Source organism: Ziziphus jujuba, chromosome 12 (genome assembly GCF_031755915.1).
Source record: "Ziziphus jujuba cultivar Dongzao chromosome 12, ASM3175591v1".
Classification (NCBI taxonomy): domain Eukaryota; kingdom Viridiplantae; phylum Streptophyta; class Magnoliopsida; order Rosales; family Rhamnaceae; genus Ziziphus; species Ziziphus jujuba.
The window spans coordinates 25554389-25569244 of NC_083390.1; the positions used below are offsets into that span (position 1 = coordinate 25554389).

At 35.0% G+C, this 14856-nt stretch overlaps 3 protein-coding genes across 7 annotated transcripts; 1 reads left to right on the forward strand and 2 right to left on the reverse strand.

Moving 5' to 3' along the window:
* The first annotated feature begins 3280 nt into the window (after window positions 1-3280).
* LOC107429712 (serine carboxypeptidase-like 45) lies at window positions 3281-6260 on the forward strand. Its single transcript, XM_060813398.1, has 10 exons — window positions 3281-3615; window positions 3718-3819; window positions 3928-4027; window positions 4466-4554; window positions 4648-4727; window positions 4895-5176; window positions 5271-5395; window positions 5509-5601; window positions 5690-5807; window positions 5907-6260. The coding sequence occupies exons 1-10, from the start codon at window positions 3360-3362 to the stop codon at window positions 6054-6056; spliced, it is 1395 nt and encodes a 464-aa protein (XP_060669381.1). The 5' UTR covers window positions 3281-3359; the 3' UTR covers window positions 6057-6260.
* A 32-nt stretch (window positions 6261-6292) lies between these two features.
* Window positions 6293-12309, reverse strand: LOC107429713 (protein NEOXANTHIN-DEFICIENT 1). Of its 5 annotated transcripts, XM_025078029.3 has the most exons (12): window positions 10656-11195; window positions 10324-10413; window positions 10055-10135; window positions 9808-9891; window positions 9563-9626; window positions 9363-9409; window positions 8804-8858; window positions 8382-8420; window positions 8109-8277; window positions 7001-7064; window positions 6856-6912; window positions 6293-6770 (listed from the first exon to the last, which is right to left on the reverse strand). In XM_025078029.3, exons 3-12 carry the CDS (start codon window positions 10117-10119, stop codon window positions 6530-6532), a joined length of 885 nt encoding a protein of 294 aa, XP_024933797.3. In that variant the 5' UTR covers window positions 10120-10135; window positions 10324-10413; window positions 10656-11195; the 3' UTR covers window positions 6293-6529. The 5 variants fall into 5 exon arrangements, with proteins under 5 accessions (XP_024933797.3, XP_048318386.2, XP_015895937.3 ...); XM_048462429.2 differs by lacking the exons at window positions 10324-10413; window positions 10656-11195 and adding an exon at window positions 12169-12309; XM_016040451.4 differs by lacking the exon at window positions 10324-10413 and having other exon boundaries at window positions 10055-10150; window positions 10656-11193.
* Window positions 11864-14793, reverse strand: LOC107429703 (pentatricopeptide repeat-containing protein At5g13270, chloroplastic). Its single transcript, XM_016040440.4, has one exon. The coding sequence runs from the start codon at window positions 14775-14777 to the stop codon at window positions 12474-12476; it is 2304 nt and encodes a 767-aa protein (XP_015895926.3). The 5' UTR covers window positions 14778-14793; the 3' UTR covers window positions 11864-12473.
* Window positions 14794-14856: the final 63 nt, after the last annotated feature.

Sequence of the window (14856 nt, forward strand, 5' to 3'; positions counted from 1 at the left end):
TTATATTGAGTTTTCAAAAAGTTTCTATGGGAGTTAGTTGAGATGGGCCAACAAAAAGAGAAAAAGGCAATGGTGAGGAGGTTTCCAAGATGAAAATGTAGTGTCTTATTTTTTTTTTTTTTAAAAAAAAAAAAAAAACAAAATGGTAGGTGTGGCCTTTGGCAGAGAATTGTGTCACATAAGCATGTCTCCGCCAAGCATGGATAGATATGTTTTTCTCCAACATGCTCAAGTGAACATCATTTCCCTCTTGACCCCATCATCACCTTTCTCTCCTGTGAGAGAAGAAAATGCGAGAAAATTAGAGAGACTTTCCTCTTAGCAGCTTGATTGGATATTCCCATTCTTTTTACCAAGTTTTTTTTCACCGGCCAACTCCACTTCCAATTCCATTCCTTTTCTTCATTCGCATTGTCCCAAGCAAAAGTCTATTCCTCACATTCTGTAGTTTCTACTTTTTTCTAATCTAGGTTCATTAGATTAACCTTGGATTATTCAATATTTTTGCAACATCTTATTGAGCTAGTTTCTAGTTAAAATTTAACCATTTCTTGAAAGAATTTATATATTTATAACTTCCAATCTATTTGACAAAATAGAATCTGAAATTTCTAATATGTAATCCTCAGAGAAAAAAAGAGCAAAATCATAGCTACTTGAACTTAGCTTTCATTTCCGTCAGTACACAAGCAGACCAAATTGTGAATATTTTAGGGATGTAATCACAATTCTGATCCAAGGGCTTAAGGCAGTTTGGTGGGGTTCTAAATTCTAACATCTCCATGTGTCTAGGCCAATAATAGAAATTACAAATTAAAAAAGTTACCCGGCTTTTTCCCATTAATCAATTAAAAAACAAAATAGCCATATCTAAAGGGATTTTCCAGACAAAAAATAAAAAGGTTTGAGGGGAAGAAAAAGGTGAAACTTTGCTTCCATTACAAGACTTGAGAAAGAGAGTTAATGAAGCTTATGCTTCTCTTCCCATTTTCAGCACATTTACCAACTATTGTGACCACAAACTTTTCAGTTTTTCCCCTTCTAAAGTGACCCAGATTTGCTACAGACAATGATAATTTTTGTGTTTCTGTTTTACAAAAGCAGAAATTTACTTGATTAACAAAAAGAAAAAGAAAGAAAGAAAGAAAGAATCTGAAGATGATACAGACATATGGGTGTGTGGAATGATGGAATATTTGTAAGAAGTATTTTGACATTTTCCCCACATGCCTTTGAGAAAGACTAAACCTCTCCTGGCTGTAAAGAAAAACAAAACATGGAATAACGGAATACATTTTGTCGTTATTTTGCTGTCTCTCTGATCAACAATATGATGGAGAGAAAGAAAACTGAAAGACCAAAAACACAAAAACAAAAAGACACATTATTTAGTAGAAAATTAAACCCCAAACTCCCCTATGTAAAATAAAATTTTAATTTTGGAAAGCCATTTACAGAACAGAGATTTGACGAATACATGAAAGGGATTTGCATATGGAATATGTGAGTGGAATCACCAAAACCAAGTTGCCCAAATATAATACAAGTATATTCCTTTTCTAACACTCCTCAATTCACATTGTACCATGTTTGGCTTAATCATATCCTACCGAACACACCTCACAAAATCTACCATTGCAACACACAATGCTTCCACATGCTAACCATTAACATGCCCTTTTCTTTCTTTCTTTGGATCTATACCAATGTTTTCTATTTTTTACACTTTAATTTCTGGTTTTAAATATTTGTATTTATGGTGCAAAACTTTGTATTGTCATCCCCCAATACAGAAAAGAAAACAGAACAGTTAGCAAGTACTGTTTCACCTTATTCACCCAAAAAAAAAAGTACTGTTTCACCTTTTACTTGAAATTAAAAATTGGGCAGCAAAAATAAAAATTGAGGTGGAAAAAAAAAAAAAAAGCTGCAACTAAACAGCAAGAAAAGTTTTTCATAGTATTTTTTTTTTTTTTTGGCGAATAAAGTTTTTAAGAGTTGAAAATACGTTTCATCAATAACTCTTTTGGCCTCCAATACACGCAAAATCTTTTCCCCACAACCAGTTTTTAGAGATACAAAAGAAATGAATATAGAAAGTAAGAAGAATTCAGAAAAAAAAAAAAAAAAAGTTGTAAACAAATTTTTGGATCTCTGTACTGCTTGCATGTGTCCTAGGCCAAATATGATTCAAGCTAAAGGGTAAAGGTTTTCTAGGAACAACAAAAAGAAACTGTAATTTACTCCTTGCTGTTACTGACATTACCCTCAACAAGTCATGATTTCTAAGTACCTTTTTTTTTTTTTTTTCTTTTTTTAATTTTCTGGAGATCGAAAATATTTCCTTTAAGACATGATTACTTGGTCTGTCAATTCATCTACTTCATAAGAAAAAAATAAAAACCCATTCCCTGTTCAAACAGTGTATTCCATTACTGTTTCTCAGGGGTCAGGACTATGCAGTATACTTTGGCTTATTATCTCTTTGTCAAACACAGAATTACAAAAATCCAAGCCAAAAAAAAAACACAGAATTACAAAAACAGTGATTCTATAATTTTCAGTGGATGAAAATAGTAAAATTGCACTTATACCCCTCATATTTTGCCAGTTTTTATATATATACATACATATATATACACATGTGTCTTCGCATTTTTAGAAATTACATAAATATTATTAATATTTCTTTTTTTTCTTTTTTTCAATATTACTGCATGTAATTTTTAAAAATTTAGATATTGTATTGCAAAGATGTTAAACTTCCAATTGTAGGTTATTTGATTACATTTAAAAGGAAAAATGACAATGTACTTGTAAAAATTCAACATGGTACAAAAAGATAGTTCTTTAACTTTTCTAAAGACTAAAAACTATTATCCGAAAAGACTATAAAAAAAAATAAAATGTTAGTATAATTTTCCCATAAAAAACGTAATGCTTTGCGATTCAAGGAACATTTTCAGAACTACAGTCTTAAGTCTCTTTGCTGACTCAGCCCAAGTGCCCAAATCAATCCCCCACAGACAAACAAGGTGGCAGATAGATAGACACTCAACCCAGACGAGGCCATTTGATATGACTTTCAACTCAAAAATAAAAAATAAAAAATTGGAAAGAAAAACATATAATAATTTATAATAATTAAAATAAATAAATAAAATAAAAGAGTGAAACATCTGTTTCAGGTCCAGGTCCTGAAGTCTGAAGGGACAAAAGTTCAAATAATAATAATTACAAAAAACAAAGACCTCCTTCTTTATATAATGCCACCCACTGGGTAACAACTTCTAATGAGCCTTGCCTACCCAACTTTCAAACCATAACTTTCTCTTTTCTCCTATTGGTTCTGTAGTACCATGCCTTCTATAACATGGAAAACCATTGCAATGTCCTTGCTAGCTCTTCTTCTGCTATCTTCTTTAGCTTTCATAGAAGCTTCTCTTTCTCAGCTTGATAGAATTACTCGGCTCCCTGGTCAACCCCAAGTGGGCTTCCAGCAATATGCTGGTTATGTGACCGTTGATGCTAAGCAACAAAGAGCTCTCTTTTACTACTTTGCTGAAGCTGAAATAGATCCAGCTTCTAAGCCTCTTGTCCTCTGGCTCAATGGAGGTCCATTTACTTCTCGCTCGTTAAGTTCTTTCACATAGTTCAGAAGAATTATTGAATTAGATTTTGATAAATTTCTTTGCTCCTTTTTTTTTTTTTTTGCAGGGCCTGGTTGTTCTTCTTTGGGAGTCGGAGCATTTACTGAGAATGGACCATTTAGGCCTAGTGGGGAGATATTGGTGAGGAATGAACATAGCTGGAATGGAGGTAGGTAGAGTACTACTTTTACTTATGGTAATGTTGTTTTTCTGCATTTTTGAGTAGGTTTTGAATGATCCGAAAAGGTGCTCATCCAGAGTGCTTGTTGATATGCAGAAGCTAATATGTTGTACTTGGAAACGCCAATTGGAGTTGGGTTCTCATATTCAAAAGATACTTCCTCTTATGAGACCGTAAATGACAAGATTACAGGCATGTAATGCCAGTTTGGTTTTTCTATTTTGTTGGTTTTGTTCTAAATATTTCCTTCTTTTTTTCCCCCCAGAAAATTTCTTGGATTTTCTTTGCAGTTATCCCCGTAAAAAGCCTTACTTGAGAACTTTCAATTTCTCCCAGATTGAGTCAATTACTTTCCCTTTTCTTATTTCGTTATTTTGCTTATTATTATTATTATTTTTTAGAATGCTTTTATTCTTTTCTACAGGGTTCCGTTGGGAAATCTTTTGGTTCCTTTTTAGAGAAAAGTTTAAAAGGGACTGTTCATAGTAGCATTACGTTATGTTTTCTTTATTTTTCTCCCCAACTTTACAGTTGCCATGTTCATTGCTGACTGTAGAAATTTTGTTTTTTTTCTTTCAACTTTACAGAATACCCTTTTTGATTCTGAAATTTGTCCTTGTTATGTTATAGCCAGAGACAATCTGGTGTTCTTGCAAAGATGGTTAGTCAAATTCCCACAGTTCAGAAACACGAGTTTGTATATCACGGGAGAAAGCTATGCTGGTAACATGAAAGTCACGTTCTTCTCATGAAATTTAAAGTAAATAAATGAAAGAAAAAGGTCATTAATACTTTCCTTTTCCTCTTTGCAATCAGGTCATTATGTTCCCCAACTGGCAGAGCTCATGCTCCAATTTAACAAGAAGAGGAATCTATTCAATCTAAAGGGCATTGCTGTGAGTAGTAAAATCACCAAATAATAATAATAATAATAATAATAATAATAATAAATATATAAATAAATAAATAAATATATAAATAAATGTTCCAACTTTCTTAGGAATCAATAAGAACTAAGTCACTCTTCCTCACATTTTCAATTTTACCATGGATTTTTTTGCAGCTGGGCAATCCAGTATTAGAATTTGCCACAGACTTCAATTCGAGGGCTGAGTACTTTTGGTCTCATGGACTAATATCAGATTCAACATACAAAATGTTCACTTTCACTTGCAACTATTCACGGTATGTTAGTGAATATTATAGAGGCTCAGTTTCTCCAGTCTGTTCAAGGGTGATGAACCAAGTGAGCAAAGAAACCAGTAGATTTGTTGACAAATATGATGTTACCCTTGATGTTTGTATATCATCAGTTTTCTCTCAATCCAAGGCCCTTAATCCTCAGGTGAGACTACCACTCACTTTTTTCTCTCTACTTTTCCGTCAACCACCATTCCTTAATTCACTTTTTCATTGATTAAACATCCTATTTTTCACAGCAAGTTGCTGAGACAATAGATGTCTGTGTGGAAGATGAAACAGTAAACTATCTTAACAGGCAAGACGTGCAGAAGGCTATTCATGCTAGACTTGTTGGAGTTCGCAGATGGGCGGTTTGCAGCAAGTAATTATCATCCGCATTTTCGTTGGATAAGAAGGCTAAGATTAACAAATTTTTACATTATTTCTTCGTTGAATAGTGAAATTATTCATCATAATCCGCTTTTTGCATAACAGTATATTGGATTATGAACTGCTGGACTTGGAAATACCAACAATCACAATTGTTGGAAAACTCATAAAAGCAGGAATACCAGTCTTGGTGTACAGGTAGATGATTCTCACCATCATGCCTTCTCTACAGTCATAAGATTTTTACTTTATCATAAAGTGTATACTGAATCTTCAACTTTTTCAGTGGTGACCAAGATTCTGTTATCCCCCTAACCGGTAGTCGAACATTAGTTCATGGACTTGCAGAGGAATTAGGATTGGCCACCACTGTGCCTTATAGAGTGTGGTTTGCAGGGAATCAGGTGATATTTTATTTAAAATTATTGGTCACAGAATTGGCATATTTTTTCTTTTGACAAGATTAGTATCATAAAGAGATTTCATAATCTTTTTACCTCCAGGTTGGTGGGTGGACTCAAGTTTATGGTAATATACTCTCCTTTGCTACCATAAGAGGTGCATCCCATGAAGCTCCATTCTCGCAGCCGGAAAGATCACTTGTGCTGTTCAAGTCATTTTTGGAGGGAAGACCTTTACCAGAAGCTTTCTGACCACTTATATATATTGGCGGTCCAGATTGAGATTGTATGTAGAGTTTGATTTTCTAGATATTAATCATCTGAGAGTGAAATTTTCATTTGTTTGTTGTTTGTCCGTTACAGTCTTTCCAAGCTGTGGAAAGTAAAAAGAAAAAAAAAAAAAAATGTATTTTGTAAAGATCGCTCAAGAGAAGGAAAACCTGCTTTTGTTGTCCATTTTCTGGTATATGTTTATTAAACAAACAATAGAAAGAACTGAATCCTAGAATTGATATCATTATACACCAATGCAAGATACAATATATATATATATATATATGATATACCAATAATTATACATATATATATATATATTAGTTATTTCTTCTTCTTTGAAGAAGACCAGTTGATCAACAAGCTCTTAGAGAGTTTTGAGAACAGTCGGAAACTATGATGGGAGCTTCAATATATTAGATATTGCTTCGCCTTCGAAGAAGACCAGTTGATCAACAAGTTCTTAGAGATTTTTTAGAACAGTCAGAAACTATGGAAGGAGCTTCAACCTGCATTGTCATACAACTGAACTTCAATGCTAATATGGGCTTAGATAACATTATTGCTGTGCTGAGGTTTCGACCACTATCTGCGAATTTTCTGGTGCAACAACTATGAAGTTCTGAGTGTTCTTTGTCATTTTTTGGCATAGGATCTGAACTAGATACTTTTGCAGGTTGTACGGCTCTCACTCTGTACCAGAATTTGATCAGCAAACGGTGTTAACAGCAACAGATTCTGAGATGGAAAAACAAAAGAAAAAAGAAGAAAGAAAGACCTGCACTGGATCTTGCAAGAATACTTGAGAATTTCAGGAGTATACTCTGTACGGCCACTGCAATTTCAAAACATAAAGCAATTAAAAACCATGATTTCTTATAGATAGGGACCCCAAGAAACACATGCTCTAAAGAAATATTAACCTAAAACTTGGAAGTGACAATTTAATGGTTGGCCCCATCCACTTGTCATATTTCAGCGCAGGCACTGCAATCACCAAGCTATTAATTGACAAGGAAGAATGATGATGATAAAGCATTTAGAAACACCAACGTTATAGTAAAGAATTGGTCCAATCATGGAATTAAATAAGGTAAGTATTTCCCCGATTCCTATCCTGTTGGGAAGCATGTTAATTCCTATTTTACCTAAAAGATAAATAAAACTAAACTTTAAGATCAAGTTTCACTTATTTTACAAAGAATCTACAGATTATTCTAGGTGGAGGAGGCCAAGGACCACACTGAGGCAGTGTAACCAGCAAAAAGGGCACCGCATCAGATCACATCAACAAGGATAGAAGGCTCTTTTTTTATTTATTTATCTTTCATTTATGTAACAAGCATAGAAGCTTGACCAAGCATGCCTGTGATGGATCATATACAGAAAACCGGAACCTCTACCCTTGTTAGACCTTTTTCTCACACCTACACTCGAAGAAAAACAGCTAATGCATGTCTTAAACAGCAGCATCTCAAAGGAAAGGGATAGATCTCTGTATATGTGAAACCACAATTTTTTAACATATACATTCATAATTCTTGCAGATTGAAATTTACTAAATCACCAGATGGTAATTAGGAATCAGAAATATGCTTATGTTGAGGGCATTGAAGAGGTTCAATTAGCATCACCGTGAGGATGCTTACTGGTTTGGGATTCTTGACCTCCAAGTCCAAATTAGATGACACTTTACAGGTTCATTCCTTGAAATGCATAGAATTTCCATTCAAAAAGAATCATACTCTTCACGGGCTAAAAATCCCAATATAGTTATAATAAGTGATTGTAGGAGGCCCAGCTGTGTTATATGTTGGTATGCTATATCAAGAGAATTAGACATATGGGTTGGTTACGCATAGTAATTATGGCAACAAGTTCTCCATCGAGAAAAGGTTTTTTTTTTTTTTTTCACTAGAACAAAAAAATAAAAAGTAATGGTTAAATGCACGAAAAAAAAAAAGACGAAAAAAAGTGGCCAATCTTAAAATAGCCAACACATATTGATAAAACTGAATTGACAAATCTCACCTAAAGTGGTAAGGCTGATAGAAGAGTCATCTTCTGCAGCAGGACCATTGACTTCTGTCACTTGAACATCCATATGATCCTTTGAATCAGAGAAGCTATCACTCATACCGATCATATCGAGAAATCCAATGTGCTCACTCTTTTCCTTCCTTGGAATTGCTGTTATTCTCTGTTTGTAAAATAGATAAAAAATTAAGCAAGCTAAGAATGAAGGTCCATAGATTGAGCTTTGCATATTACTATCAGTGACAATGAAGTAACAAGGCTTACTACCTTTGAAAACCTTGCAACCTGACTTGGAAGCCCTACTTCCTGCAAGAGATGATTGTAAGCAATAAGCTTAGACTCGTTCATGAAAGGAATTTGTAAAATTATGACTTGTTCAAGGGAAAACTAACACCATCTTCCTGTACAACATCCTAATCTTGATTTCTTATAGCAACATGACTATGGAGTCTGTGAAGTTATGGAAGGTCCCAGCTTTTGGAGTATCCATGGTAAATGACAGACAAAAAGGGAATATAATGTAACTTTTCCTTGTGTTCTGAAATCATTTCTCGTTTTATTATTCACGTTTTACTTGAACGAACAAACAGGTGGCCTAGCAATTCAGTCTATGCTAGATGTGAACTTCCAGGAAATGGTTTAAGAAACAGATGATTTAGAATTGTGCTATGAGCTGAATAAAACCCCACCTTCCTTCCATGATCACAAGCTGCATCACTGTTCACGAGCACCTTGGTGGCCCACCTGTTGATCCAAAAACCGGTAAACTGCTCATAATTTAATTTATACATTATTATATATTAGATAAAAATGATTAAAAAAAAAAAAATGTGATTCTGGTTGCACAGTTTTTGCAGCCATTTTGTTGAACTCTTTTTGGTCAATGACCAAACTAAATAATTGGCCGGACACGTTTCAATATTGGTTTCAGTTATAAAGTGGAAAATCCAGTGGAATAAGTGGGTCAAGGACTCGATTGTTTACCTGACTTCAAGAACCCAACTCTCCCACTTTAAGATCTGGCAACTTGACCTCAGTTGCCTTGGCACTATTACAAAAAGTATTTATAATGGTGTACTATATTTACATACAAAGAGTTTTGACCATAAAACAGTATAATTTTTATAACAGTAAAAGCTTAGTCAGTTTTACTGGCTCAAGCCAAGACAGCAAGTTCTCAAATCATGACTCTTCTGAGTTTTTGCCTGATTAGTATAAAGAAGAATGATAAGGTTGTGGAAAACATACGCGCAAGATGTTGGTGGGCTCCATACAAGTCCAGCAATCACAACAAGCTGGGAAAAGACAAACAAATATCCCGTTAGTAACTATGCAAAACCATACACAAGTCCAAAACACACAAAAAAAAAAAAAAAAATTCCAAGCACAGGTTACCCCGTACTCATGTTTTCAAGAATTAGCAAAAACTGAAAGCAAACTTCCGAAACCTCATCAAAGACTCCAGCAGGACTGTCATCATAGCTGGCGAGAAAAAACCCACCAAGAGTATACCTACAGAGTTTACACTTGCATGGTGAAACATGGAATTTTTTTGGAGCAATATAAGTTTTGAACGAGTTGGGACTAAATCATATAAAAACTTGATATTAGGTTGGGACAAGCAAATGTAAATGAAATAACTATAATTTATTTTCCTATAGTTTTCAAAACAATTTCAGAGAATATTAAGTACCCAAATGCTTCAACTAATCTGAACTCCTTTGGGATGCATGCTCGAGCGGTTTCTGCTCTCACAAGGTGTAGCTGATACAAAGCGCTGACAAGAAAAAAACATGTTTTTGAGAAAAATCACTTTTTTTTTTTTCTTTTTTTTTTCTTTTTTTGGGTTTGCACAGAGAGAATTTTCAAAGGAGCCATAAAATCAATAACTTATTTATTGTTCGTCATAAACAATGAAATTCAGTATTTTTGACACTTACCTTCCTTTAAACATCCATGGAGGCTTGCCATAACCGGTCGAACGTTTTGTTTCTCCATCATCCATGTTTGAACATGCCAAACTAAAGGAAATTAAACTACATCCATTCGATGCCTAATCAAATGCATTCTTTATTGATGGTAAAAAGAGCATACATATATGCATTGAGGGAAAAAAAGAAAAAAAAAAAAGTTCAACGTAGTTATCATATTTTGAAGAATAAATTTGATTTTGCCCCGTTTTCTAGCAGAGAAGACATTCTTGACGTACAAGGAATTAACATCTACCGCACATTTCTAGATAGAACAGTTCTCCAATCAGTTAAAGCCTCTGTATTCATTTATACACTGCAAACAAATGCTAAAGAAACGGAAGAAAGATTAAATCCAACTAGGATGCTTTGAGGAATTGGATTTTGGATCAATATTGGAAGAAAATAAATCTGGGTTTCTTAATGGCTTTCTGAGCAGATTCTCAAAATAGCTTTTATTTATTTATTTATTTGTTTATTTATTTTTCATTTTCACTTTTCTTCTTTTCAGTTTTTTACCAAGCCACAGGTGAAAATGAAAGAAACAGAACAGAAAATCAGTACAACTTACCTCAGGAAATGAAACACAAACGAAGACAAGCTGAACCCAGAAAAGCTCTGTTCTTTACGCGTGCAACAGAAGGAAAAGAGATTAAAAAGCTCCCAAAAGCTGAAGGTTTTATATAAAATTTGAAGGGAAAAAATGAAACCCAGCTAGAGAAACGAGTCCAATTGAAGATAAGTGAGAGTGAAAGAAGTAAAAGGAAATAATGGAAGGGAGAGAAGGCGACAGAGGAAGTTGGTTAGCTTAGGTGAGAACATCGTAGCCGCAGAACTGGGGGTAGGGATTTTTATCCTAACAACGACATTTGATTTCGCGCCAACTGAAAGTAACATTTCCATCCAACCAACTTTCCAATACCATGTTCTTGTCTAAGCTATTCTGTTGTATTTATTTACTCATTTTTTTAATGTATTATCCTAAAAAACTTTTCTTGATTTGATCAAATTCGATGCGGATTTCTGTACGACATTTTGATGACGCAATCATTTAAGTAAGGGTGTGCTCGCTAGTATTTTAATTTCTTTTCGTCTGCGTCGTTGCCTGGATCCCAACAAGATTATAAATTATTATATTCTATTCTATTTTCCTTTTCTCTTTTCTTTTGGTCCATATATATATTTTTTTAATATTTTAAGCTTGAAATTTAACAACTTTAATGGGATTTTGTAAATGTATATATTTTCTGCCATTTTGTTTTTGCAACTTGAGTCCAATCAATACTCTATTTTTGGGAAAAAAAAAATAAAAAAAAATTAGCTCTGACCATTTAAAAAATTGAGATGTGCACCTCCAATTTTCTATATAATTTATTCGCATCTTAGAAGGCATGCACTGCATGTATCATAATTCCAAAACATGGTTAGTAAAGTAGATCTTCGTGGTGTCCTTCAATAACACAAAAGATCTGGTCCATGAAGCAAATTTACTTTTTTTATTTTTATTTTTTTTATTCTGAGATACCAACTAATAGATAATATTTGGCTTAAGGAGGATTTTTATTTATTTATTTATTTTTTTACCACTTTGCCAGTTATTCTAGATCAAAGAATGTCACAATGGCTTAAAGAAACATTTTCTTTTTCCAATTGTATTTAACGCTAATTGAAACTGAGGTGACATTTCTACTATGTCAAAGAGTAAGTGACCCGGATTTCGGTTAGAATTTTACTAAATTAAGCAAAACCACTAGAAAACAATCAAACTAATCAGCAAACAGACCAATTATATCATATTGACATCAAGATTCTAAACTGTAAGGTTCTGAAATTTACTTTAAGAATGGAAATACCGTTAAAACGAGGTTCTCATCGCTCTTTCACTGGATAAGGACAATAAAACAGGGAGTTTATCCCTGGGTCGCTTTTGTGGGTTTTCAGCCACATAAATAAATTTGGAATTCGTCATGACAAAACGAAAAAATGTGGACATTTTCAAACATAAACGTGTCGGTTCACAGTGCCATGAGTTTTCTTTCCAGTGAAAGTAAGACCCGCCAGTGATAGATCAAAAAATCACTTACCAGGATCACATGCCAATGCCCTTCCAAGAGTGGTTGGTTTTGATTGAAACTTGTAGGCCCTTAAACGGGAATTCAACAGGATTGGTTCACTTGCTATGATGCCTGGCAAATAATAAGCCAGCCCCCACCATTCTGCGCTTTCATTGTCAAATTATTGGAGGAACCCACCAAATTCTTCTTAATGAACATCTCTTTCCAAAGAACTTGACGAGCAAGAATTGTACAAACGCAAAACAAATAAATGCCCTTCCCATTTTCAAACTTGATGGCCATGGAATGGAAGTCTACTTGACTGACAATAATAGTTACCAGTAATCCTTGCAAGAACACTCCCCTGATTTAAAGTGATGAAACCTATTGGAATCTCTTATGACAATTTCGCGTCCTGTTACTGTGGAAACGTGTTTTGCGAAATCATGGCAATCCTTACACGCCCTAATATTCTTAAAAACCACTATTGGGGAATTGCTAGGTATGGAGATAAGACCAAATGCAATGGCTAATCTCTCACTGTGATCAAGAAGTTGTTCTTCCCTTTCAGGAAAACCACAGGACATGTCATCTTCGGTTAGAAGAGAATCTTTGGAGATCTTAGGAGAAACGCAGAACTTCCTTAACACTGAGTATATCTCTTCTGTTTGAGGATGATGTTTATCACCTACCATAAACCGGTGCACTTTACCTTTGGCAGTGATCCAGCTGCAACTAACTGACTTCCTTAAGTCCCTCTCTGTCATCATCTTTCTAAATTGAGCTGCTTCTTCCCATTTCCCAAATGACGCATACAAGTTAAACATAATAACATAATTAGAAGTATCATCCGGATCCAATTGCAGGAGGTTTTCAGCGGCTATCTTGCCAAGTTTAAGATTTCGATGCATCCAACATCCACCCAATAAACTCTTCCAACTCATCGCATCAGGTCCAAATGGCATACTCTTTATCAATTCAAGAGCCTCCTCTAGCATCCCAGCGCGGGAGTATATATCAATCATACAATCATAATGATAAACAGTTGGCTCCACACCATATTCACAACTCATTGATTCCAAGTATTGCTTGCCCTCTGTCACCATACCTGAATGGCTACAAGCAGTTAGAACTGCTATGAATGTAACCGCATTTGGCTTCACAGCAGAGTCTAGCATTTGATTGAAAAGCATAAGAGCTTCTGAAGCATCACCATGATAAGCATAACCACATATTATAGCAGTCCAGGCAACAGTATCAGGATTATCTATAGATTTAAAGACTCGATATGCATAGTCCAATCTTCCACACTTTGCATACATGGTAACCATAGCACTCTTCCCGTACAAGTATGCAACTAGCCCTTTCTTTATCGCATCAGCATGAGCTTGAGCTCCCAAATTAATATCTGCAAGCGCAGAGCATGCTTGAAAAATGCTAGTATATATGAATGAGTTTAAAACAATATCTTTGTGCCTTATTGACTGAAAGATCTTAAGAGACTCCTCAAATTCACCAATTTGGCAATATCCAGAGATAATAGCGCTCCAAGATACATCATTTGGTTCACGTATCCTCTTAAACGCTTTAAGGGCAAAACTTAAATTTGCACACTTGACATAGAAGTCTACTAGAGGAGTTCCTACTGAAACTTCAGATTCCATCCCAAGTTTAATACCATAACCATGAATTTGCCTTCCCGTGTTTAAGTCCTCCAAACCACCACATGCCTTAAGGACTATCGAAAACACAAACTCATCCAACTCTACACCTTCTCTTACCATCTCAGCAAATAATGCCAGAACATCCTTCAGTTTTCCAGCTTCGGTGTAGCCCACCAGCAACCCTGTCCAACCCACAACATTCTTATCAGCCATTGAATCAAAAACAAGCACGGCACCCTCCAACCAACCACATTTTACATACATATTCAAGATCACCGGGTCAACCAAAACATTAGAAAACCCAGTTTTTATAACATAAGAATGAATCTGTTTCCCAACGTCTAAAAGCGAATAATCATTGAAGCACCTTAAGAGACTAGTAAAAGTAGATGGGTCCGGTTTAATTCCAGACTCTTGCAAATTGCAGAAGAACTGGACAGCTTTATCCAATTGTCCCTTCTCTGCATAAGCAGATATCATGATATTCCATGAAACCAGATTCTTCTCAAGCATTTCATCGAACAGTGTCTGTGCATCAAATAGACTCCCACAATCACAAAGCATCCGGAGTACATAATTACGGAGAAACTCTGGCGGGTCCTTGGCTGTACTTCGCAACCAGTCGTATATGGATTTTCCATCCGATAAAGCTCCCATTTTTCCACACATTTCAAAGAGGCACTTATAGGAATGGGGACGAACTGGAACACCAGCCTCATCCATGCGCTTGAGAAATTCAACAGCTTCTTTGAGCTTTCCTTGGTTGGATAAAGAAACCAAATGCATATTTTCGACTTTGCCTGGTTGAGTTTGGCGGGTTTTTTGCAATGAAGGAGTGCAGTTCAGAGATACCCATGAAGGGATTCGACCAAAATTCGCAGATTTTGTAATAGGCTGAACCTGATCATCGTGAGCTGCTGCTACCTGTGATGGATAAGAACGGAGCAAAGAACACTGGGATATTATCGAAAACATTCGAAATAAATAAACAAGATTTTTTTTTTCTTTTTTTTCTTTTCTTTTTTTATTTTTTCTGATGCTACTCGGAGTTTGG

Bases quoted from the DNA above. Each gene is read 5' to 3' on its own strand.
- LOC107429712 (XM_060813398.1), top strand. From the start codon at position 3,360: ATGCCTTCTATAACATGGAAAACCATTGCAATGTCCTTGCTAGCTCTT. The intron at 3,616-3,717 runs GTCCATTTACTT...TTTTTTTTGCAG, and splicing joins TGTCCTCTGGCTCAATGGAG to GGCCTGGTTGTTCTTCTTTG. The intron at 3,820-3,927 runs GTAGGTAGAGTA...GTTGATATGCAG, and splicing joins TGAACATAGCTGGAATGGAG to AAGCTAATATGTTGTACTTG.
- LOC107429713 (XM_048462429.2), bottom strand. From the start codon at position 10,119: ATGGATGATGGAGAAACAAAACGTTCGACCGGTTATGGCAAGCCTCCA. The intron at 9,627-9,807 runs GTACTTAATATT...TAAACTCTGTAG, and splicing joins AGATTAGTTGAAGCATTTGG to GTATACTCTTGGTGGGTTTT. The intron at 8,421-8,803 runs GTGGGGTTTTAT...CATCTCTTGCAG, and splicing joins CTTGTGATCATGGAAGGAAG to GAAGTAGGGCTTCCAAGTCA.
- LOC107429703 (XM_016040440.4), bottom strand. From the start codon at position 14,777: ATGTTTTCGATAATATCCCAGTGTTCTTTGCTCCGTTCTTATCCATCA.